This window comes from Synchiropus splendidus, chromosome 5, assembly GCF_027744825.2.
Source record: "Synchiropus splendidus isolate RoL2022-P1 chromosome 5, RoL_Sspl_1.0, whole genome shotgun sequence".
In the NCBI taxonomy this organism is placed as follows: Eukaryota; Metazoa; Chordata; class Actinopteri; order Syngnathiformes; family Callionymidae; genus Synchiropus; species Synchiropus splendidus.
Genome location: NC_071338.1, coordinates 22,732,542 through 22,759,093, shown reverse-complemented (window position 1 = coordinate 22,759,093; position 26,552 = coordinate 22,732,542). Strand labels below are relative to the sequence as shown.

The 26,552-nt window shown below is 40.9% G+C and overlaps 1 protein-coding gene across 11 annotated transcripts in view; it reads left to right on the top strand.

The window, feature by feature from the left end:
* Nucleotides 1-26,552, top strand: part of LOC128758466 (protein shisa-6) — an 81,043-nt gene that overhangs the window by 33,439 nt on the left and 21,052 nt on the right. For 4 of the 11 annotated variants that reach the window (XM_053864418.1, XM_053864416.1, XM_053864411.1 and 1 more), the window contains exon 5: nt 21,966-22,004. The exons of the other annotated variants lie outside the window; for them this stretch is intronic. In XM_053864418.1, the coding sequence (XP_053720393.1) occupies nt 21,966-22,004 (39 nt within the window). The remainder of the gene's footprint in view (nt 1-21,965; nt 22,005-26,552) is intronic. 11 annotated transcript variants of the gene reach the window in all.

Below are 26,552 nucleotides of genomic sequence, written 5' to 3'. Positions count from 1 at the left end.
TCGACAAAGCCGCTGTGATGTTTGCTCCAGCTTTGTGACTTTCCTCTTAAAGTGCAGCATCAATCATGGCGGCCCGCTGCACGCCGTGGCAACTTTTATCGCCACCTCATTAAAGTAAGTGCAGATATTTATGCATCAGTTGGAATGCAAGGACTTTTTCATGCAAATTTTCCTCTTTTAGATTTGTTATTCATCATCTTTGATCAGCAGGGTCCTGCACACAAATAAAGGGTGCCAGATGAATCTGGAATCTGCCATGTGCTGAAGCATCAACTCTGTGGATCGCAGAGTTTATTTAGCAAGCTCAGGGGTTTTATATTTGTTTAATGAATCCGAATAATATATTAGATCCGTCTCCAGTTGTTTCCACAAGACCTTTTTTTCAGAGTTCAATTAAAAATAGAAAAAAAAAGTGCAGCCTTAATGTGCAGGAGCATTTATCATCCTTTAAAGTACAGAACAAACAGTCTGAAAAGTCTTTCACCCAGAACTTTCCGGACGGAAAAATAGCCTTTAAAAACTTTAAATCTCAGCTTTCTTGACCTGTTTTACTCCACCACCCTTCTGCACGTCCATCCCAAAATGATAAGATGACTTAAAATGCTATGGCTGGCTGTGAAATAGAATGAACTTGTGAACTTTGCTCAAAATTTCTTTCCCTGAGGATTTCTTCTCCCTTGGAACAGATGGAAGGTGTTTGGATGGTGGCTCAGGATTTCAATTTCTGAAAGTTCTGCTCACCTTCTCTCAGTTCCTTGACAGCACCACTGCGATTATATTTGGATGATAATATGTTTAGGCTTAACTTGTTTAACGGAGACAATCTACTGTTTTCTAAACACATGATGTGAAAACTATGGAAAGGTTTCACTGGGAAAAAGGGAAGGAAGAGTCAAACTATTCATTGATTTAAAGGCGGCACAGTAAGATGATGATAAGGACATTTTCATAGGCAATGTTGCGGTATGATTTTTTAAGACGAATCATCCTGACATTTTGGATTGCGACCCAAAATCTTTAAGCACTTCCCGACGGTACCCTTCCAGTTTAGTTGCATTTTACCTAGTAATTCATGGACCCACTGGGAGGTCATGGATTTTTCTTGTGTCCTGTGACCTCACATTCATCAGATTGGCCAATGAATCTGCCAATCATGATCTCTGCCTGAGGTTATTAGTTCAGCCAGTTTGAAGAAGAAACAGCTGAAGTCATCATAGCTGGAAAAGTTGTTTCCTGGGTTCGTGATGAGGTGAGGAACTCTCTGGCTTTGGAGATGAACGACGGTATTCAGTGAGAGTTAGATGAAGGAAACATGTCTTTGTGATGGGCAACTGCTTGACAGAATAGCCTTTGTCAAAGTGAGGGTGCCAGAACAAACATAAAAATCTGCTTTAGGGTCGAGATCCATAAAAATCAACAAGACACTGCACCAAAATAAACCAAATCACCTCCACAAGAGAATCTCATGTCTGACTGTTTTTAAGCAAGCAGAAATTACACATGTCGACGTTAAATCAGGAAACTTTAAATTAATTTAATTCTTAATTCTGATTCTGACACTAAGGCCAGAGACCTTTTATGGTAAAGAACTCCATTTTAACTTATGGAGTTTGTCTTTGATTTATGATAAATAACATAAAAAATGTCCCAGCACTTTGGGCCTTGTGTGAAATAAAAAGAGGTCACCTGACTATCAGAAAAGATTTGGGTGAAGGCTGGTCCTGCCCCAGTGAGAATCTTCAGAATGTGCTGAGCACGGCTTTACGCTGCGATGTGCGTGGCATTTAGGTCAACTTTTATAGGTCAAACATTCTGCTCGATAAAATAAGAGCGTAGAGTACGTGCCCAACTGTTATGATGATACAAATCTGATATCATTGTTTCAAAATAATTTCACAAGCACTTTGCTTGTTGGCAAAATACTGTAATATCTCTATGTCTAATCAGAAAAAATATATTAATAAATACAATTTGAGCATTTGAGGTTGTTTGGGTGATGATCGTCACATAATGTATAGATTATATTATTATTGTTGTGTCCTGGATCTGTTTGGGAAATGAAGAGTCGACTGGAATGGCAAAGTCTTTTGAATTCCCCGAACACATGGGCAACAGAATCCAGCAATGAAACGATAACATCGCCAAACAGTCCATCTCAGTATTGAAACCAGAAGAGTTACAGCTCCACTGTCACGGCAGACTGATCTCCCAAAAAGTGAGAAAAAGCATCGGAAAAAGCTGCTTGTCAAATTGAAAAACAGCTGGGCGTTGAGCAGTGGTGTCCTTGCTTTAAGTGACAAATCACCTGTTATAAATAGTCATGCTAAGGGCATTTTGAGGATACCTCTGCAAGTGGTTTGAAAAGTTCTGGCAAAAGACCAGTCTGGGCTTTGTCGCGCTGACCTCCAGCCGCTTCATATCCACCTCCCCACAAGGCAAACTCCTGCTCTCATCTGTAATCTATTATTCATAACCAAGAGGCAGAGATGAAGACTGAAAAAAGGCAGATAACTTGGTCGCCTTTTCTCTACTCCATCCACCCTCATCGCCGTATAACAATTATCCAGGGGCCATTGTGTGGGAAAACACATGGAAGGATTGCTTTATGTTGAGCGGAGCTGGAGGAGAGAGGAGGGGGATTATGTATTCAGTGCAGATTTTAACCATGGACTTGCCATTCAGAGCACATAAGCTTTCACCGCCAGTTGCATTGTGCAAATAATGATGTGTGAGTGGGATCAAATTAAACTGTATCAACTCCAGTTCTGGATTCATCTCCTACGTTCGATTCATCATTTTGAAATAAAAAAAGAAAATGATTGGCAACTATCAGCCTGGTTTGTGTTGGTTTTTCTATCATTTCCACTTTTATTAAACACATCAGATCTTTTATTAGGAGTTTGTTGACACTGCCTCGATTCAATTTGTTTTTCGATTCTTTTCAATTTAGATTGTTTCAGAGCCACGGGTCTGGTAAATGTCATGGCTGGTGCAGTTATCAGAAATCATTCTCAATTTACATTCAGCAATTGTGACTAATGCTATTACTGGACAAGCAGGAGCAAAGTTTTAATTTTCATTACACATAGTGTTTCAAAATCATGACAGGTGTCTCCAGAGCGTTTCACGTTGAGCCCACCAGAGATTCCACAAAGTCATTTTTCCTTTGAAGATAAAAAAGTTTCATTCAATGAGGGATTTCCCAATTTTGTGTTGGTCATTTATGCTTTTTGAATTGAATTGAATTCAATCTAGTGACTCAAGGATGACCATTAAACTGTCAAATATCTCTCAAAGTTTTACACTTCAGAATGAACAACACCATCGTATGGTGAATAAGAACAATCACAAAGTTGCTTTTGAGGCATTACGGCTCAGGGAAATGCTTTAATGGTAAATATCACACCTGGACTTTGTGGGATGCCCATGCTTACACCTCCAGTAACTAATGATGGATGGTGAGACTTCTTGATGGGATTTATTACAAGTGTGGATGCACTACAGCCAAATGTTTTGTTTTTCTTTTTTTTCTTCAATTGCCACCATGAAAATTTCCTCCAGTTCTGGAATGACCCAGAAAAATGAGGCAGCCTTTTGAATGCTGATCTCGTGCAGCAAACTCATCCTATTAATTTAGCATGAAAAACAATAAATAATTCTTGTTAGTTATCGCCCTGTTAATAAAACTTTAAAAACAATTATGTCAGTTTTATTTGTTATTATTGCAGAGTGGAACAATTGGAATGGGCTGCCTGGTCCAGGAACAGCCCTCAAACCTGGGGCCTGTGTGTGTGGAAAACGTTATTTTCTTCTATAAATAATACAAAACGTGCAGTGTTTTACTAAAAAAACCTCACTACAGCTCCCCACAGGGGTGAAATATCATTTAAAAGCAGCTAAAATGAGAAGGAAAAGACCATTTCACCAACCAAATATAGTCAAATTGTGCAATAAGATCTGAGTCCTGATACAATGTACCAATTAAATTCTACCCACGGCAGTCATCACTTCTACAAAATGAACATTGCAGTTGGTGAATTAGACATTTTAGAGCGAGCATTTCTAAATTACAGCTGAACAAGTCAGATCATTGGAAGCGTTGTCAATAAAAGATGTTGAGGTTTTTAACTTGCTGGATGAATTATTGGTAATCAACCATGGGAATCCAAAAAGTCCAAGGTCTTTCAAGTCGCCTGAAACAATAGCATAGTTGGCACAACGCAAGTCATTCAGTTATTTTTACTGCCACTCTAAATTGGGTAAAGCAGTCTGAACACGATCAGAGGTGTGTGCTGCTGAAGTCCTAGTCATTTAATATCTTTTTCCATTTAAATCACTCACATGCAAACAACTGCTAGAGCCACCGAACACATTTTCTCAAACATTGAAGCAAGTGAATGAGGCGAATGGAACACAATGTGTCATTTATCAGCTCTCCTTTCACAGGAAAGAAATGTTGAAGCGGACAGGGACATCAGTTAGTAGGAGGCTAACTATAGAATAGAGCATGTACATGTCATTATTCCGGTTCACCATCGCTATGACAGTATTCCAGGCCCCCATCTTTCATTCAAGCTCAGCTTCAGGCAAAGCTTTCACATTGTAATATTCATTGGTTATGACATAAAGAACATTAACACATTGTCACGGCAAAGTCCAACATCCAGTCCAACGCTGCATGTTGACGCATCTGCGTCCCAATAAAATTCAGTTTCAACTCATGCTGTGTTCAAGTGGAGTAGCTCGGATTTGAGCGGTCATGAGCATAAACCAAAATTAAAAATTCACCAGTGTACTATATATATATATATATATATATATATATATATATATATATATATATAAAAACTGATTGCTAAGGGTCAAGTGCAACCGCTCCTTTATTTTTCCCTACGGTCCCTGGAAACAGCCTTGAAGATGAAATGTGCCTCATTTGTGTCATGCTTTTGGAGAGAGAATGTGTTGATGTGGCAATAATACTCCTTCGGTGAATTGAATCCACACAATGGCAGTCGTTCTTTTCTTTTAATGCAGGGCTTGACACGGATACAGAATGTTGTCGTCTCTGTAGCACTTCCACTGACTTCGACTGATCCGGTCCGGTCCAAAGGCCAGTGGTGCGGTCAGGTACCACTCAAGTGGTTCAAATTACAATTATTTTAAAATGACTGTTTTTAAAATGACCGAACTTAATAATTCAGGTTTTAGTCAACATGTTTTTTTAATGCTCTCATTGCAAATTACTTGGCCATGTTTGGCCTGCAGGCCTCGATTTTGACCATCGACATTTGCCCCTGAACTCCACTGATCACTCTTTATCCCATTTTCACTCATTATGACATTAGAACTTTGAAAAGTAACTTCAGCTTCCTCATGACCTCACTGCCTTGTCTGCATCACCTGGCCAGAAAAAAATCAGGACTGGTAACGCTGCTCCGCCCTGTTGTTGTCTGTAAACTCTGCCTGTTTGGAAGGACAGATGCTGCAGGACCTGACTGCAGGGCAGCACACAGGACTGCGAAGGTATTATAATTGAAAGACCACTTTAAATGTGATAAATAATGAAACCTCCCTGGAGGCCATTAGGGTAAGGAAAGGGTGAGTGTCGGATGGTGTGGACACATTCATATTTATATATATGGAGCCAGCCTATTAACCTCATGCCGAGAGGGCCGTGGTGTGAATATGATACACGTCTAGGAACACAGAAGGGGTCTCGCTCACTGGGCCTCATTAGGGATCACTTCGAAACGCACTTATTGAATAGGGATCAGACATAGTGTCTTAAGATGACACACTTCCATGTATCAATATGCTTCTGAGATAAAGCAAATTTTAACCACTTGCAATAGTCTGACTTATGACATGCATAACACTTTTCATTCCTTCTTTGATGAAGTGGATTATTAAGATTCAAAAATGGGTTGAATATTTATCAAGATTAGAAATGCGAATGGGTGCAAATGGGAATTTCAAATTCAAGTGTGATGACAAATATTTTCTGGTAAGATGCAGGTACTGTACAGGAATCAAAGAAAAAATTAAATGAAATAAAATAAGTTGGGGAACATATTAAAACACTAAAAAACAATAGTAATAATTCTATTATTAATGAATATCAAGAGTGAACGTGTCCGTTGCTTATGGAATTTCGATCATATGCTGCTGATATACATAGAAATAAATAGCTTATTTATCGTAATATACGTTTCCTAAAGTTTATCCAACAGAAGAACAACACTCCTATTTGTAGCCTCTGTTTACCCAAGCCAACCATTTATGAACTCCTGACAGAACCCACATCTGCCCCCCGACACTGCCTGACTCCTTGCAACCCCAAACTCCAGCAGCTGATTTGCTGAAGAACGAAATCCCTTCTTAAATAATTTAGCGCAACTTTATTGATTTTCCTTGACCCGGACTTTCGAGGTGGCTGCTGAACGCCTCAAAGCTAGTTCAAAGGATATCTCAAAAACCTTGTTATGGAAAGTGTCCTGTTAAGATTCCTGTATTTTCACTAAAGTCAAACTTGATTTCAGAAAGCTGGAATCCCAAAACCCCACTGTTACAGTGTAATAACTGTATGAGGTGTGAAGGAAACGCAATGGGGATATATTTTTGCTTCAGCTCTCATATTTGATTTAATCTGTTTTGCTTTTGGATGCAGTTCTTCCCGTTATTTTTGTTAGTTTAAGTCATTCATTGGAAACCGATGTTATTAGAGCCTAATAGAAGGTGCGACCTTGTCAGATTAACAGGGTTTTAAGTTACTTTTCATCAAAGAAAATGTATTTTTAACAGAAGACATTGTGTTTGATATTGTCTTCCCCTTGACTAAATGATGGGTAACAGTATAATTAATTACAAATGTATGAGTTTGCGACCCCCTGAAAAAAAAAAAAAAAAAAAAAAAACTTTCAATTTAGGGAGAAGAAGTGTTTTCAAGATCAAAGCATCTAATTTCTGAAAGAGTAAATGCGCATAGCCGCGAATCCATCTTGTAATTGGTGTCCTTACAAATCTGAGAGACGATGGATATGAGCCTCCCTCCTCCTCTCCACACCCGAGTGGTTGTGCGTCTTAATTACTTCACATTTGGCTCAGCGCAGAAACTGTGTAGCTAGTGGGAGATGGCCGAAGATAGGAACTGTTACGATAGACAGTGGTTGGTGACAGAAGCCTGGGGAGGACGCGTCGGAGAAATGGCTCCCAGCAAGCATCCTTCGGATGACAGAAGCTGTGTGGAGCAGCGCCGAGATCCCAGAGGAAGAAGAGAAGAAAGAATAAAAGCAAGCTTGAGGGAGAATTCCCTGCAGGCACGTGCGGCAGGATTGAAACATCCATTCGATGTGGTAAAAGAGATATTCACTGTGTCCCGGCATCCAGTCGTTGGCTTCCTCCCTTTGAAGACGTTCAGGACGTGATGCTCTTTTATTTTGAAGCCCCCCCCCAGGAATGTTCAAAGTTATCCGAGAACTTTTGATCTCTTGGTAGCGTGGACATGGACATCCATGGTCCACGTTGTCAAACGCTACGGGGCGCCAATGATGTCATGTGTTTGAAATAGACCTCATATAAAACTGCTCTGTAATAGGCCCCTATCACAGGAAAGTCCATTAAGTTGGATTCCAGAATGAAAGGGTGATTGAAGATGTAACATTCATATACTCTGATGTACTAAAAAATGGCTTGCAGATATTAGCCATGATCATCACAACTAATCCTTATGGCTGGCTGTATCTGAACTATTTACAAGTACAGTAAAACGGACAGCGGACATTGCCATTTCATTGTCCACTATATCACTGGTCTGGGCTCTTGTCCTGTCAGTTCCATGTCTTCTCTTCCTGGACTCTTCAGTACGAATCTTTACTTCAGTCACCATGAAAATGAAAGTAGTGTCTTATCCACACTCGTGGGACATTGCTCAATTAAACCTATTTTAGTGACATCTTGTCACATTAAGTCGGCACCTTCAGCATTTGTCTCTCCAACCTTTACGGCCATGGTTTTCTACGGATTTCACTGAAATTTAGGTGGTGTTCCAAATCACCACAAATATATTGAATTTCTCTTCACAGTCTATCACACCTGGAAGACTTTTCGGACTTTAAACGGATTGTGCAGGTTTGTTCTGTAATGCCACTGTCACCACTGAGCTCACTGCGATCATCAACATTTCAAATACCAAAAAAAAAACATATACTCAAAACAATTTTTTTGAATTACCTGAAGTTTGATCTTGAAATTGTACAATTCACGAGCTCTTGGGGGCTTAGAAGTGACTAAGGTCCCATTTCATTTCCTGTTTTCAGGACCCAAAACAATACTGATTCAACTGTTCGAGCTCATGCACTGAACTACTCTGACTTGGGTAAATAGCTGGAAGCGCAGAAGAAGAAAGTCTTCCCCCCATCACTTTCTCTGTCCAACAAACCGCCATCGGTTACCTCGTAACAAGTGACTCTTTGTCAGAGCATTTTTTTTTTGCGACGAGGCAAGGACTTATGTTTGCTCAGAATTCATTCACTGGTCATGACACGAGAGGTAAACGTGAGACAAAAATCAGCCCAGACAGAATTTGGTGAATTTGAATGCACTGAATCAGGCCTGTTTAGATGAAGCGCTTTCATTCAGATCAGGTGTTTATTCCAATGGGATTGGTCTACTGTATGTAAACAGCATTGGCTATTCTTGTACATGCTCTAGTGTGACAATTGTCCTTTGATCTGGGTATAGTAAACATCTAGTCTACATTAACACAGACTAACTTCCAAATTGGAACACAGATATTGACAGGCGTAAAGGTTCAAATGGACTGACACATTCATCGAAGCAACCCCAGTATGCAGCTAAGTCAGTACTTCAATAATTCAGATGAACACGTGCTAAAGCAGTATTTTATTTAAACTGTTCCACAGCCATGTTTTATTCAAGCTTCATCTCTATGATGTCCAATGTGAAAAAAAAAAAAAGGAAAATGACTGGAAGCCAAATCTACCAACGTGAAGACATCATAGGAATCTTCAGAGTCTCACTGAATGCTGTTGCAGCTTTGAATTAAAAGACTGGATAATCAGAGTAGCAGAGAGAACTCTGGATCACATTCATCGCCAACAACAGACCAATCAACTGCCATGTGTATCCGCTGCCTGAGCATCCAAGCATTTCCCGCATGAAAAAAAGGAGCTCAGAAGCAGAGACAGGGTTGTATTTTGCAGCCGTAGGCAATGAACCGTGAAGGCTGACAGCGCAGCACTAGTGCTATAAGTGTAGAAAGTGTTCGTGTACCGCTACCAGTGTTTGCTTGCTCCATCATTTAATTTATGAAGTCAGCTGATTCTGGGTAAACCAAACATGGAAACAGCAGCAACACTGATGTGAGGTGCTGTGACACTGCAGACTCAGTCTTCCACGGATGCAAAAAAGTTCTTGAAGTATTAGCCCATAGGGAGTGTAATTATCTCTTCCATAAATCTTTGTCGGATAAGTCTTTACGGCTAATGTCAGCGGTTCAATTTTGTTTTAAACAAAGTGGTGCTGCCTTCACGATGCCGCTTCAGGTTTGGCATTGATCTGTCTGTTCGGGGCTTTGTCTGTGTCACCGGGCCATCAATATTGGATCAGATCCCTCTAAACGCTGCTGAACTCTGTCGCAGTCCATCTAGGGAGTGGTAACCAAGTGCACGCCTGTCTTCATTCCCTCAGCGGGGAAAGTCACATCAGTGCCTGATCTCCATTTGCAGCTTTATGATACACCTCAGTGGACACAGTGATTCAGTTGCCAGGAGGTCAATTCCTCACAAAGTTACTTTTACAATATGTGAGAAATTAATCATTAATAAAGTACGGCTGAATCCTTTCTTCAGCCACAATGAGTTTTGTGGCTGAAAAGTGAAGGTTCAGAGCGGCCTCAGTCAGTGTTTTTGAGCTGGAAATAAAAATACATGGTGTGAAGATGAAAATCAGTGTTTCCCCCTAAACTTAGTTTGAGTAGTCGCAAAAAGTTAGGGGCTGTAATAATGAGGCATTTCTTTCCTCTCGCTTCACATTTATGGAATTATTTAAGATTCTGTCGCCACTGATGTGCATTTCAAATGACGGTAATGTGTCATAGACTTATTCTATCCAAAAAAGAAACCACATAATATGAAATCCTTCGACTGATTCTTAGGATGATTCTCACCAGATGCCTTATTGCTGCGGTCCAGTGACATCGGAAGTGGAAGGTCAGAGTTGAGTTCAGGACATTCCAACTACCAAAGGAAGACACTCCATCGTGTCGCTGACATTGACCACACTAGTGATAGCCACAGTTTGCATGGTCCGTACACTACAGAAACATTTTTATGTATGAATCAGAATCAGAATCAGAATTAAATTTTTTGCCATGGTCAGTGGGGAGTCAAATAAAGTGCTGACAAAAAAATAAAAAATAAAAAATAAAAAAATTCAAATAAAAATAATTATTTATTTATTTATTCTTTTTTGTGCGTCAAACAATACTAGAAATAATATTTTTGAAGTTGAATATATGCAATATTGCAGGAGGTCTCTTCGCTTCTTCGCTCTCTTCACTTCGAGCAGCCGTCTTCTATAGCTACGTCAGCGTGACGTCATATGGGGAAGGCAGAGCTGGGAATTTGCCAGTTCCAAGGAAACTATAAGCATTAGCTTCAACTACTTTCCAGCATGATAATGCTAAAACAATCAGTGCAATAAAATAAAAGTAAATTAAATGAAATACATAGTATATTTCAGCAGGAAGTGGAAGATTTCCACTGACACATGCAGGGTGACATCAAAAATAAATAATAATTATAATAAAAAAAAGAAAGATCTGGAGGGATTCTGAAATAACTGGAGGAACATGATGGTGGAATAAGTCACGACTCAAGCATATGTGTTGAGGCAGATGAGGTCATGTCCTTTTCCATCGCACTATTGTGGACCAATAATCCTGAATTAAGTGAATTAAATTCAAAATTCTTTTGCTCAAATGATATCCCATAATCCAAGAGGATTGAAATTGCTCTGGGTATAAAACCAAGTGAAGGGAATAGATTAGCAAATCAGACAAAATAAATGAATAAATAAGACTGATCCTGAATCAAACAAGCATCAGGCTCAGTCAACTTTTTGCATGTTGTTGGAGACATGATACCCGACATGCTTCGATCCTGACCTAATTCGTGCTGTTCCCTTCCGGGATGAGCATCTCACTGATAGTGCTGTTTATATTCCGACCCAACATGCCGTTATTTAGTTAATGCTTTAATGAATTGTTGCTCCAAACTGCATCTGACATGCCGTGGCTCCCTTGTGCTCTCCATTGACTGAAGTGGTTTATGTGGCAGATGCAGTAAATCAAGGGCGGCAAGCAGATATTAAATGTAACCAGGAAGATGGGCCACGCTGATGCTGCAGCACCCCAGAGGAAATCTCTCGTAAAACCGTAACGGCTTCAGATGGGGGATTTGTAAAGGCATATTGACTGCAAGCTTTTTGACTCGATCAGCTTTTGGCTCCATACCTGACTGTTAATTTTTCACTTTATGACTTTTAGTAAAATGAAAAAAAAAAACCCAACAAGTTTTCTTTTGTAGAATGTGAACGCTATAATTATGGAGTCTGTGTCCTATTCATAAAGGGAATGGGAGGCTTCATATAAGGCGCTGACCAAGGGCATGGCCTATTTCCGAGGGCGCCATGGTTGAATTGGCTAACAAGCCCATCTAATGGCCTCACCCCTGGCTACTCTCGCCAGAGAAATAAATTAATCCTCTCAATTTGATTTGACACACTACTACAGTACATGGCCAAAGATCCCAAAGATAGAGCTGAAATAATCATAATAATAATAAAAAAGCTTTAAGAAAAGCTTCTTTGAAGACTGTCCTTTGATCTTTTAATGGGGCATATCTAATGCACCGTCATTTGGTCTAATTGATTTGGACTTTAATGCAGGAAAAAGTCAGTGGAATTGTTTTAGTTTGACAAGGACAAGAGTGTTGTACTCTCTGTCAATCTGTCCATTTTTGTGCTTTGTGTTAATCCAACTGAATGTATTGTTAATTTATGGAATGGTGGTTGCAACCTGGAAGGTAGTTGAGGCTGGAAGGGAAGGTCTTTATATTATTGGTACGACTTAATAAAACACACACGGTAAGAGTGTAGTTTGTAAAGCCCTGGGGCTCAGTGAAAACAGAATATATCTGATAAAAAATAATGAACTTTTCAGTTAAAGCCCAGACTAGAAGGATGTGTCTCATCTTTAAAAATACCAGCACTCCATTTTCGTTTTTTTTTTTTTTTTTCATTCTGCCTCACCTTCAGAGTGACGTTTGTCAGGCATCAGTAAAGCGTCAGTGAAAGGGTCGCACGACCAGTTTATCACGGCACCTGGCACACCGGACGCTAGCACCTGTCAAGGTTAGAGGAGACGGATGCCTCCCAAAACATGTCTGGAATTTAACACAATGACATTTCGGGAGGAGATGTAATTGATACTCTAAAAAAAACAAAAGAAAAACAGTGACTGAAGTATTCTCTCCTCTTCATTTGCCAAAAATGTTGATTGATATGAGACGCACAATCTGTTATTTTTGCCCGACGATCGAGCCGACCAATCAGGGATCAGTGTCGTGGCAAAGGTAACTGGACTCCACTGTGAGTCACGCAGGCGTGAGTCGAGGTGTCAGCTGCCAGGCCTACTAATCACCTGATGCTGTGAGTAATGGCCATGAAAGCAATCACGGCGGGAATGCATCATCCCCGCACGCCCTCCATCTATCAATCTGACTCGCTTTCATTTGACTGAAACGCATGCCAGCTTGAAATATGACACTTTGTCAAAGGCAGAGGGAGCACATTGGCCCCAGAACGGCAGAATGTAATAATTAAACTAACTCATAAAGACTTGTCATATTTCATCTATTGACATGGACGTGGTGAGCATCTACGAACGTGCTAAGCTGTTTCCCTTGGTAAACATTTCATGCTCAGCTCCAGTGCATAATTACAATGCTTCACCAGTTCATATAGGGTTACAATCTACTAACAGTAATTTTCCACTTCAGTCATTTTTCAATTTGTTTCCCCACATGATATCAGCAGTGCGACGGCTGAAGACCAAAGAAACGCCTCGCTCGCACACCATCAACAAACTATTTGTCTGGAAGTTTGACGTGTTTCACCCAAACAAAAGCCACATGCTGTCGTCCTCGGCTGACAGATCGCCGTGTTGCTTTGCAGACTCAACCTGTTTCCAGCCTTTCTCTTCAAATGTGCCATGTCCGGAGTTTAGCGGTGACACAGATGGAATTTCACACAGAAATGTTTCCTGTCTGCAAAGCCGCCTTCACACCGGCCTTGTCCTGTTCTTATTTTTAAAGTGCCTCTTAATTATGCAGCAGGTTGTTAGTCCCAACAGGTGCTGGAGATATTTGTACTTGAAGTGGTGCTGATGGGGAAAAAAAAACAACAGTTGAAAATGAACTCTGGAGCGTTATATTTTTGTGCATCTGGATGTTTTCAAAATGGCCTTCAGGTTGTGTAGTGTTCGTGATACTTCAGACATTAAGTGGCAAACATGAAGCATGAACATGAAAAAAGAAAATTCCTTGAGCAAGAAAAGTCCAATCCAATGAGTGAAAACCTCTATTGGCAGACAAATGCCCTTCATGTCTTTTCATGAAAATAACGTTGTATCTTCTCACTTGATGAAAAAAAAAAAAGAAAAAGAACATGTACAAGTTGTTTTTTCAATCAAACGGTTGGGTCATGGTGGATACTGACTTTGTTGTCAGCATCACAGCTTGTGGGTGGTGATGAGTTTGTGAAGCTTCATGAAACATTTTCAGAGCACATTAGATGGAACTCAAAGCACTACCATCTTTGGATTTGACCAATGTTATAAATCAATCTCAGAACCATTTTCAAACTCAGACCACTACTGACTGGGCACTGAAAATGAGACAGTGTTTCATGAAGCCTCACCAGCCCATCACTACTGGTTGCTTTACTGTAACTGGCCATACTGTATTTCCAGTATACTCTGTCAATATAATAATGTAGCGAGCTCATGTCAACAAGTTTGTTAGCTTTTTGCAGTTGAATGGCTTTGGCTACAGGAAGAAAGTACCCTCTCGGGAACAACCAGCCCGACATGTCGAATTGAGTTTGGAGAGAACATCGCTTACGGGGTGTAGACTGCGAAGTGAGCGTGGCGTCATCCAAAGGTTTGTAATTTAGTATCGGGTAGTATAAAACTCATTCGATGAAAGGGTGCTGATTGAAAGTGAAGTAAATAGAAATCAATGCTCTGCAAAGACGAACAGATTAGTAAAAGCGATTGTTTCAGATCTATGGGCTTCTGAAGTGAGGCAAATTAGATATCAGAAACAGTCACTAGTTTGTTCTTTGCCTGTTTTCATGATGAAAATCCAAAGAAATCAATGGAAACTCCTGCAACGAATGCTGACAATAAAACCTGTGGCACCTTTCTCAACCGTTAATTCAGCTACTTTGAACAGCTGACTATTCTCAGTAGAAAGGCTGTAGCCGCTGGCTGCTGGCTTAATCTCAATGACTTTATTAAGTCATTACCATGAGTCCCAGCAAGCCGTACCAAGGGCAATTAAAACATGACAGAAAAGAGCAGTATCCCTGGGACACTGGAGATACTTTAGTAGATTTAACAGGGCACATCAATAACGGCAAGGCTGGATTAAATGTCCTCTGTCGATATTTAGATTGTGCCCACTCGCACCTGTTTACCTTGAAGTATTACTGTCAGGAAGGCTTTGGGACGTCGCAGGGCGAATTAGCGGCAGTTGCCGGCGTCGCCGTTCTTGCACCAGATGTATCCTTGTAGCTTTCAACCGTGTCTGCTCATAAAGAATGCAAAGTTGAATATTTGAAAATTGGAAGAAACAAGTACAACTATTTAATGTCCATTTTCTTCGTGTCATTTTGTGGGTTCTATGACGCATTAAGAGGGGGTGGGGCAAATATTCCGCATCCAATTGTTTGGATCCTGCTCTAGAGTATTTATCTGGGCTTGCTCCCCCAAAAAAGAGCGAGCCTTGAGGGGAAATCAAACAGCAGAGGGGGTCCTCAACCTTTTCCCCAGACTAGTTTATACACATCGGACGCTTTTGTCTTTTCATTCCCTGTCCGAGCTTAACACCGAAAAAAACAAAACGTAAATTTCAATGGGCATGTCAGAGTTTGACGGCAGCTTTCTACTTGCTCTTTTATTGAAACACATTTTAATTCAAGAATCCTCCACAGTCATGACACGGCCTGCTTCCGTTTCATGTCGAGGAAAATGCTAATTAAATTGCAAGTGCAGGTCTCCCTCCCCTACGCAGACGTAAAGAGAGCCTTATCTCCGCAAATGACTGACAGTCGATTATGAAAAACCTTGCCTTTCCCTTTTTTCTCATGTGCAAAGGCTGTCCACCCACACGCTCCTCCTTTGTGCAAACTATTGTTATGTTTCAGCCGTTAATGAATTTATTATTAACTGGCTGTAATGAGTGTCGACTGAAGCCCTGGCTGGGTCTGACTGTGGAGCGGAATGAGGAGACAACTATGTTGAGATGCAGGGGTCCAGGTACTTTCCGTGGTGGAATTGGACAGTTTCCCTGGAGACTATCCATGTGAGGAAGCTCAGCAGGTGTGGATGGATGAGTGACTTGAAGAGGGTTTTAGACATTTTTTGGATATGGACTTTTGTTATGCTGTAACTCATAGACGTAAGGTGGAACATACTGACAATCCAATACTGACACCGAAGTCCAGCTTCTGTGTTGCATGTCGATGCATTACACTTTTCAATTGCATCCAATATACAAGTTGCGCCTGAGTATAAGTCGCAGGACCACTGTAGCAGCTACTTCTAGTTCTGACTCCCGCGCCACCTTGGGACAAAACAGTCATGATGGTTAACATGTGATGCCGAATGAGTGAGGACGTGTTGCTTGTGAGTGCATGAGTTTCCTTGAGACAAGTTGAAGAGCTTGGTCATAGATGAGAGTCTCAGAGTACAATTGGGGTCACAACAGTCAGTGTTGCAACACTTTGCTCTGCTGTCTGAGTGGTGCGACGCGGATACTGACGTTGTTTGTGCTTATGACTTAGTCTGTAAAATGGTTTGTAGTTGATACACAAGAGATTAGTGGGTCTCATGCGTATACATAACAGACACTGCAGCGTCGTTACCATGTAATGGCTGTAGATAATGAGCCAATAAATGTTTATTTAACAATATATACTAACCTTCATCTGTTGTGAATATGTTACTCTAATACCACACCCTAAAAATGACCTAAAGACACCAAAAGGAAGATACCCTGACACCTTCTTTGTCAAGCCCAAGATCTCAGTAGAACCAACACTACATGTGTCCTGTGAAGTTGGACATGAACAGGTTTATAATAATAATAATTTACTCCATTGGTGCTTCACAGTGAGAAGTAGAACGGACACGTTATTGTAAGTAGGTTGCCCAAGTGAATTTGGCATCTAATATGACCACTTCATTGATTTATAAACTACAACACGCTGTGGTTTTTGGCTGGCCAGCTCAGTAAGAATAACTTCACAAGACAAGGAATCCTAATATCCAGGAGCATCACCTGTCTTCAGATTTCGCTGAAAAGGGCCACTTCTTTAAACACAAAGGGGGTAAGTCATCGTGCTTGTAAGGGAGTGGTATTTTTAACTGGGAAGTAAAGGTTATTTTTGGTGCGCTGCTTCCCCCTTCTCCTCTGTCCTGCAGCATAATTCTCTGTAACAAGCTCTTGGACAGGAGATGAGATATGATTCTTGGAATTAAAACAGCATTTTGACTTTGATCATCCAGTAGAGAGTGAAGCGCTGAAATAAGACTCTCCCTTCTTCATGGAATCTCTTACGCCTTAATCTCTTTCTCACTCTACTCTATCTGAGCTTGGGGGATTGCTGGATGCGATGAAGAGTTAATGAAGAAAGGGTTTTTTTTTTCTTTTCTATAAAAAGAAGGGAAAGAACTTCGGCAGCTCCCGACTCTGGTTTTGTTAATCGCGTCACGATTGGCTTTCATGCTTTTACAATCCCTGCCCCTGAACCACTTTGGCATAAATATTTAACATCTCACTCTTAGGCGCTTCCTAAACAATCACGAGAGCTGCCAAACAAACAATTATTTTTCTTGCTCTCAACGCGGACTCAACTGCTTGATCCACTTTGGTTTTTGATCCGCTTTTATTCCACTTCAACACATTCACGCCGCAGTCGGGCGCAACCTCGCTCTCACGCGAGCTGCGTTCTCATGACGCGCAAATACGAATCAACGTTGTCAGCAAGCCATTTAAGATGCTTTCATCTAATATGGAGGCTGACGTGGTGCGATACAACCCGGTTATGTAAGCAGCTTTCTCAGTGACTGATAAGCCGATGCACCCAGCAGAGTGGTTCTGCTAGTTGTGTCGCTATGCGAAAAAAAATCACACAATGTTGAACCTGGTGAGGTGCGACAGGTGTGCAGCAGCACACAAGTTCATGCCAATTGATTTGATAATATGCTAATGCGGCGTGATAAACGTCCGTTAGACGCCGCAAGATGCTGTTTAGGGAGACTCGATGAGGACGCAACACTTTGGAACTGTTCAAGTGAGGTAGACAGCGTTTTATATGTGTGTATATATATATATATATATATATATATATATATATATATATATATATATATATATAGTCGACAATATGGAGAGTTAAAAAATGAGATAAAATGACAATATTATATATACAGACTGGACAGCCTGAGGACAGTTTGACCATAACGTCCTGCCCCACCTGACCTCACACCTCACACCACACTATGTGCACCTCGACGTCCAAGCGCACTTTTCTCCCCGAGTTTTTAATTACACATCTCCTTGTGCGTCTCCTATTTTTCTTTTGCTACTGGGCCACTGCAGCTTGTGAAGTACAGCAGGAGGACTGTGGATGGTTTTCTTGTTCCCATAATGGATGAAGAGAGTCGTAATTTTGTCTAATTGCTTTTTTATTTTGTGCCGAACAAACACTGCTTCATGCCCTCGCCACTATCTAGTCATCGCTCAGAGGGATTGAGCGACAATGTGCAAATTACACCGGCGCTAATGATGCAACAGTTACAAAACACACATTACTGCACTCAGGTCGTTAGTCAAGATTATGGATTATGATAAATGGGGTCCTTTCCTTCATTTTCCCTGTTGCTCAGTTGAGGAGTATTGCTCGAGTGCAAACCATAAACCCAGAAAGTCAACTGATCAATAACAACATTCATTAGAAAGGCGTGAAGTAGTGATGGGTCGATGAGGTTTCATGACACAGTATTGAGAGGCTGATGCGGTTTCACGAAACAGTTACCTGATTTTCAGAGGCCACCAGGTGGCACTGTCTGCTGTGAAATGTGTGGATTTGAACGACTAATTCAATAAAACCTAACCTCATTTCTGAAGCAAAACCGCCATCTTGTGACCTTTGAAGGACACCGCTTCATTAACCCTGCAGTACTGTTTCATGATACCTCATATACTCAGTACTCGTGTAATGTTTGTGTTTTCATTATTATTGATAATGTTATTATTAATAATAATTTGTGCGCATTGTTTTGCACTAACCATATTATATTATGTGCATTACAAGAACACTTCAATGGGGTTCTTTGCATCTTGGAATTGACTTGAGGAGCCATCCTTCCCCCGGTGGTGGAGTTCACCGGGTGGGAAAGAGCGAATGTGAGATACCCCAAACAGATTGGTGCAACCCAGTTTATTCTGATGAGGGCGAGCTGAGCCAAGAGGCACGGATCTCGATATACTGGTCAATGTTCCGTCCTCAACTGAGGACATAAACTTCTGCGTAGTGAATAAAGTAAGTGTTCTCTGCTGGGTGGTTGGAGTCCGCACTAGAGATAAGTTGAGATCAGTCATTCGGTAGAGATTCCAAAAGTAAACACAGCTCCATTACATTGAGAGAAGCCAGGTGAGGTAACTCTTATTAAGATGCCTCCTGGTGAGATACTCCAAGTGGGAGGAGACCCTGGAGCAGTAAGAGGGAAAATGCCTCACAGATGAGCCGAGGAATGTCTTGGCCTCTTTGCTCCAGTAGCTGCTGTGACAAAATTCATATAAGCAGTGGAAGATGGAAAAATGGATGGACGTCAGAAAGACTGTTCAACTGTCTATGGTTTTGAAGGCGGCTGAGAATGCAGTCCCCACTGACTCATCTAACCACATTTGTGCTGAGCTTGAGCAGGTGTCACTTTAAGGTAATAACTGCTCAATTTAGAAAACAAAAAAATTGATTCCAACAGAGAGAAATCTGTGATTGTGACTCCCACATTTTGTCTCTTGCTGTGTGCTCTACCAGTAGCTGGAATGGGGGTCTTGTCAAGCTTTGATGGAATAGGCTACATTGTCCCATTGATGTCGCTAGTGTCACCGAATGAGGTTGACTTCAGACATTGCAGTTGAAAATATATGTATGATTTGCTTTGTTATTCTTATGCTTGCCTTATTTGACCATTTAAAATATGCAATTGCAAAATGTATATCCTCATAAGAGAGGGCACGGACTTGGAATGTTTTGAAGCTCCTAGCCGACATTAGAAGATTATTTGGAAATGCTCTTGTGAATCATTAAATAAAAATTACCGCTGGAATATGTCATTAATATGCCTTTGTATTTATTTCATAACTTGGGTCCGGAGCTGGTAATTGAGCTTCCCACAAGTTGGAAAGCAACATTTTTCTGGTTCGTGTATAACATTTCTCTTTGTCTTAAGCGAATGGGACGGTCAGGAATTCCATCTTCCCAGCACACCCAGTTCAGATTTCTAGATATGGTCATGACTGACTGTAAAGGATGACACTTTTCATGTCTCATTCCCAAAGATTTAAACTTAACTGCTCCTGAACATTTTAACCTCTTCCATCCTTACACAGATAAGGCAATATTGGAAGCCTCCCTCCCGCCCCACCTTTTACTTCAATATGACACTGCAGCTGAAACACATCAATACCTCAGCCTTGCATTACATGTTTGACACATTTATCAAAGGATTGATTATCGACTCAGAGAATGGTCTCAAGGTCACCAGACAGAGTCTCTCGCCGCTCGGCAAAACACCGGCATGTACTGTAGATGTCAATGGTTCCCTGAGGTGCATCGAGTTCATATTTCTGTGCATCATGAGGTTTAAATAGCCTTAATAAATACACTGACGGCCACCATTACGTGCAGATCAATACTCCATTATGACTGTGAAGTGAAGAAATGATATGATTTAGTGGAATTTGAATTTAATTTGCCAATTTTGCTTCTTGCTTCTTTGAGGAACGCAAACCCATCTGACCACTTAAAAGGAAAAATCAATGGTAATTGTTGGAACCAATGCATATTATTGGATGGTTTAGCGCACGTAACCCTGGGAACGAACAGTCTTCATTTTCTGCTGTAATCTTTACAATTACTGGAATGTGCTGCGGTGCTCATGATGAGAACGTCATGTCCTTTTATCACATTTGCTCACTCAAAGACAAGGTTGGGATCAATAAGAGATTAAGACTCATAGTTTTTATGGGAGGAAATTAAACACATATTTGTCCAATAACACACCCTGAATGGTGAAATTGTTCAGCATAAATGTCAATAAAAGGCTAGGCATGTTTAGAAGGTCCTGGGAGTTTGGAATCTTTGCTGGGATTGCACAGCAGACCTAAGAAGTTGCTCAGGAAAATGGCATCCAGGATAGACGTCTCACTGCTTACTCTATGGCGCAAGTAAAAAGCGAAAAAACATTTTAAAAAATCCTAAATACATGAAATTAAATGCATGAAAAACAAAAACAAATAAAAAAACACCACTTTTTTGCTACTTTATTTAGCAAAAATGTCATGCAGACTAACAAAAATAAATTACTTAATTGATTCAATTTTCCAACGTACATTAAATGGCTGTGATGCACAATTCAAACTGACCCATTGCCTGGGAAAATGACCTCATGTGATGTTGATCTACTGTGGTGCAAAGAGATCAGCAGTAAATCTGGCTAAAATGTAACATGGTGGAAAATCATGGCTGCCCTCTATTGCCCAATTTCTGTCTCCTGAAGCAACTACTGGTCTTATTTTTTATTTATCTTTTTATTTCACATTGATGTCGTGTTTTTTGTTTGCTGGAAATCTCAGGAAGCAGCTACACAAGAAGACAAAACAACATCATACCGTGTGTGTGTGGATTGACCCCGCCCACCTGTGGTAGTTCCACTGGCATTTCTCACCCTGAGTCAAATCCGCCTTTTTATATGTGGTAAAACAGATCTCATCCACATACTTTCTCTCGGTCATTGGGTTTAAGGTCACAACACATTTGCATATTGGTAAGACATGGGTCGCGTGGGAGGCAGCGCCGATGAGGGGGTGATGGCAAATCGATGGAGATGGATCAAAGTACTGCTTGGCTGGAGTCCTGCTCTGTCCAGGCCCAGAAACAACAGCCAATTTTAACACTCCTCCTTTCATCCCATTATTGTCTCCTTCTCTCCTTCTGCCCTAATCCTCCCGGTAATCTCTTCACTTCCTCAATGTCACTAGCCATGCTCTGAAGAACACAACACAATGTGTGTCTAAATGTGTGTGTCAGAGAGAGATGAGTCAATACAATGTCTAATGGTGTCACGTTACATCGTGTTGTTGATGGGAAGGTTAAAGGATCGATTTCAAAGCACTGAAATTGTTTTCATATCCACAAGGCTTTTCCTTTATATCTGTGTTTTGTGCCTAATGTTGGGGGAAGAAATACATGCGTAAACATTTCTGCGATTCAGCCGGACCACAATTCCCATCTCTTTTATGTGACTCATTCCCTATTGTACTTCCATTACAGCCAATCATTGTATCCAATAACCACTTGGTTTTGTTTTCTAGGAGAAAAACATTGGCCTTCCCGCTCCCAGAGTCACCATGGTAGGGATGGCAGTTTTTTGTTAAAGGGTCAACTCTGCCCCTAAACACTTGAATATGATCTCTCTCTCTCTCTCCGTCTCTCCCTCATCAGTAGGTCAATTTAAAAAAAAGAGAGTATCTGATCAGTGTTTGGCGGCAGCTTGAACCTGGAGTGTTAATTGTAGTGTTTTCCTTCCCTGTTGACCCTTGTTCAGATATTTAAACTGTGTATTCTCCCTGACATTTAGCTCTCTTGTCTTCGTGCTGAGTTCATCTGTACAGCGTGTTCTCTGTGTTCCCATCTCAGGGGTGTAACAGTGCATAACATTCACTCATACATTCAAAAAATCTATTGTACCAGTCGTCAAAAGTTGCCAATGTTTGAATAGCAAACTACAGAAAAGAGCAAGCTCAGAGTTAGAGATTGGATTGTGTCCCCATCAACAGCGACCCCTGGAGTCCTGACATTTAAACGTTTTTATTTTTTTGCGTATCTGTGTGTGGTGAGCCGACTCGCACATGGTATGAAGCGCAACAGAAGGAACAGAAGTGAGTGAGAACTAGCGCACGGAAATTATTTACCAAAAGCAAAAAGACCGAGAAACAAGATAATACAGATCACAAGAGCAACAAATGAAACCACCAACTGTACCAGCATACAGTAGGAGCAATAATGTTCTGGCACATAGATCAAACACTGCTTGATCCAGTTCTGGGTGTGTGCCATTTCCTGTAAAGCTCACAAAGACAGGACAAAATAAAAGCTGAACATGAGAAAAATAATGATAAATCCATTTTTTATAAACTGTTATTTGCCATTCTGAACAAAAGAACCTGCAGTCTCAGTCATACACACAATGTGTACAATGGTGTACCACCTGTAAGGAGAAAAAGGGGGATACAGACCATCGCCGGCTTTCTTTTTGAGGAGCATTTTTAGTAGCTCTGCTTGCAACTTTCACTGTCATTAATGTTTGATTTGTAAGAACACTTTTTTTAAAATCTGGGATTATATTATTTAAAGGAAAACAAACGGAACACTAAAGAGTTGGTGGTGCATGTACTGTTACATCCCTGTAGGGTTTTGTTGTAACCGGTGGTGTGCTAATGTGGGCTCGCCTTCAAAAACATTGTAAAATGGATTTTTGTTGTTCCCCCACAAAGATGTGTGCGAGCAGCTCCGCTTTAATTAAGGACAAATCTCAGCAAAACAGCCTTATGTAAAGAAGACCATGCCTTCCTCTTGATGTCGTTGCAGCTGGCCCACATTGTTTTCTTTCTTATTGTGATTTGCCCTGAAACCCAACTGCTCCCATTTCACTCCTCTGTTCTAATCCTCCCCCCTTTGAAATGTATGTTTTTGTACTATTTGACTGATGTACTTTTGTGTGTCGCACCGAATCGACTGTCCTAACCTCTCTGGTGTGCGTGGTCTTCGACTGTGTCCGTCTCAGTGGAGAGGAGGGCTGGTTTATGAAGGCATGGATAAAGGCAGTTTTGATGATGTTACTTCTTTTTATTTTAAGAAGACATCAGATAAATCTGTGCTTATCCTTGCTCACGATATACGGACCCTCCTCTTCCTCCTCTACCTCTTCCTCGCCTTCTGCTCATTGGAAGTCTGCTTTTCAACAATGGAGTCAGTTGGTATGTCCATCATCTGTCGGAGAAAATGGCTTTTCATGAAATTGTTATGATGTTTGATTTTCCAGAGTTATTACCTCTACATCGTGACCTTGTCGTAAAAAGAGCCACATGAAAGCAGGTCTCTAGGAACGTGCCGAGGCACCGCCGCAATAGAATGGATCTCTTATTGCCTCTTAATACACGGGGTCACACAAGTCGACGGCGGGTTCACTGTGCATCACATTTCAAAATGAACTTGATATCTGAGCCATCTCAACCTGCTGCCCTCCCGCGTCCCTCCTGACACCATCACTGCACATTTGTCTGCCTGGAGAGGCAGATAATATGTCAAGTTACCATTTGGCCTCTGGTGTCTTGCGGGTGATTGTGAGTTATGAGCTAAAGAGCAATACTCGCTGGAAATGGGTCTGGCAAAAGCCAGCACTGGGGTTTTATTGTACGCTGTAGGAAAAATGTCACTGAAACTAAATTTGTCTTTTTCATACGATAATTAATGGTTGTTTTGTTAAATGTATATAAACATTCAGCAAACTGTCATGATTTGTGCTAGCTACCATAGTAGTTATTTTTATTTATTGCATATTGTTTTGCAGTAAAGCTATGCTTGGTCCTGTTCAGTGACCCAACGAAATGGATCATAGTGAATAACTTTGTTTGTCATAACCTCTCCTCCCACTACTGCACATTAGTGGTCATAGTCGAAACCACCTAACCTGAGACCTAGTCAACACCAAGATCAACAAGGGTGGCGAGAATGAGACTAAACTGAATTCAGTCTATTAGTCATACTGACAGAGAAATGTATTTCTCACTGCAAGACAAACAGTGGACATTTTTTTCCAAAGTAGATCCAGAACTCAAATGCTACCATCTGAACAACCTTCTGGCATGTTCTGTATTCAGTTTGGTCTCTGTCTTGGTCTTGCCCCTCATTGGGCTTGGACTTAACTTGGTCTCAGGTTAGGTAGTCTTGACTACAACACAAATGCTCGTGTCGAACTCAGGCCCGGGGCCAGAATCTGGCCCGGGAGGGGATTTTTACCTGCCATGTAATAGCTTGAACTGCATAAACATTTCACTTGAAAAGTTAATTTTGCAGCAGACAGTGCCATCTTGTGGCCTCTGAATTTCACGACACCATTTCATGAAACCTCATCAACTCTTCAGGACTCTATGAGCCGTCACTAGTGATAGATCCAGGTCTCCGTCATTCTCATTGGTCTAACCTTCATAAGTTGGCAGCCCTGCCATGGCAACTTGCTCAGGGTTTCCGCGTTATCGACTACGTTTATTACGACGTTTGCATCGCTTCATTGGAACACTCCATTCAGAGCAAATATACACGCATTGTTTCGTCATCCGATTCAGGGTCAGGGTTCTTGTGTTGTTATGTCGAGCAGCGATGGCACAAAATGTTTCAATGACAGGAAAAGCTTTCAGCACCTGCTCTCTGAATGATTGTGTGAGGCTGCTGACCTTGTCAGGGACACATCTCTCCATTCATCGTGATGATTCCTTTATAGACAAGAACAAGATTTTGACTTAACCTTTATCCTTCTACATCGGCAATTGCCTTTTATTATTACTGAGGTTTTTTTTTTCCGTTTTTTTTTAAACCACAAGGGATGTACCTTTATTCAAAACACTGGAAAGTTTTTTTTTTTTAAGTTTATGTTTTAATTCAGGTGTATTTATTTATGAACTTAACACGATATCAAGTAAGTCAGTTGATCATACAATAATGAAAAATAACCTTGGTTCCTTTGATTAATTCACCTGTGTATGTTAGCTTGTTTGATTTCCTCGTCTCTCCTAACAACAGCACAGTGGCTGAGTTCACTCTGCCCATGATATCAGACACCTCATCGGTCGTATTTGTGCCGTATGAACAGAGTGAACCTCCTTGTCGGTCAGTTCAGAGTCAGTCTTGTAGTCCAGCAAGTTAGCGAGACCCGAGAGGACCAACACAAGATGCTGTAATCTTTGTGGAAATAAATGGAGGAAAGGAAACATGACCACAGAGCCAAATGCCACATCTCTGTTGTGGGAATATTTTACCATCAGTAATGTGTGAGGTGAGCACAACAATGTGGACCAGAATGTCGATTTTATTTGAACACGGTGACAACAAAAGCAGCAAAAACATCAAAACAAACATGCCCAAACAAGCATGATTGTATTTTTAAAAGACATTTTGAGGATCTTTAATAGTCATTTTGCCTACAATGGTAAATAGCGATGATAAATACAAACAAAGAAGGATGTACTTTATTCAAAATAATGTGGAGGACAATATCGTTTGTTGACAATGTTACGACCAGCTATTGTGACAGGGCTACGGAACCAAAATGTTTATCATTTTTAAACATGGCCTGAATATTTCAAACAAAAATATTCACTGTTTTGGGAGGCCCCTCCAACACCGCTCCCTTTTTTTTTTTTAACAGAGTGACAGCTGAAAATCACGATTACGTCTCTTGCGGAGGTAACATGCAAGACGTCACTGTGACTTTTAGCAGGAAGTTGACAATAAAAGAAGGATGAAGATCATGATCAAACTGCTGCTGTGATGAAGGAATGTATGCTGGTTGGCTTTTCATACTTAAGCTGAAACCTTGAAGCTGAAACTCTGACTCATCGTCAAGGTGAAGCTAAAATTAGCCACATGTTTAAGCATTATTATTAGCGTTCCTTCTCCTCCTCCCATCTGTGCGGCGGATACTTCTATCCGGCGGCCAAGAGCTTTAAACATCCCGCCCCCCAATAACCTGAGAGAATCGAGGCTATTATGGCAGTTAACATTAAGCGGTTAAATGTGAACAGTCTTTGTCAGTTGTTAAATGTCAAGCCCATAGTGGTTCCCCTTTTCCTCGTCCTCTTGCTACCAAAAGAGAGCAGGGGTGTGCTGGTGTCGCCAGGCTG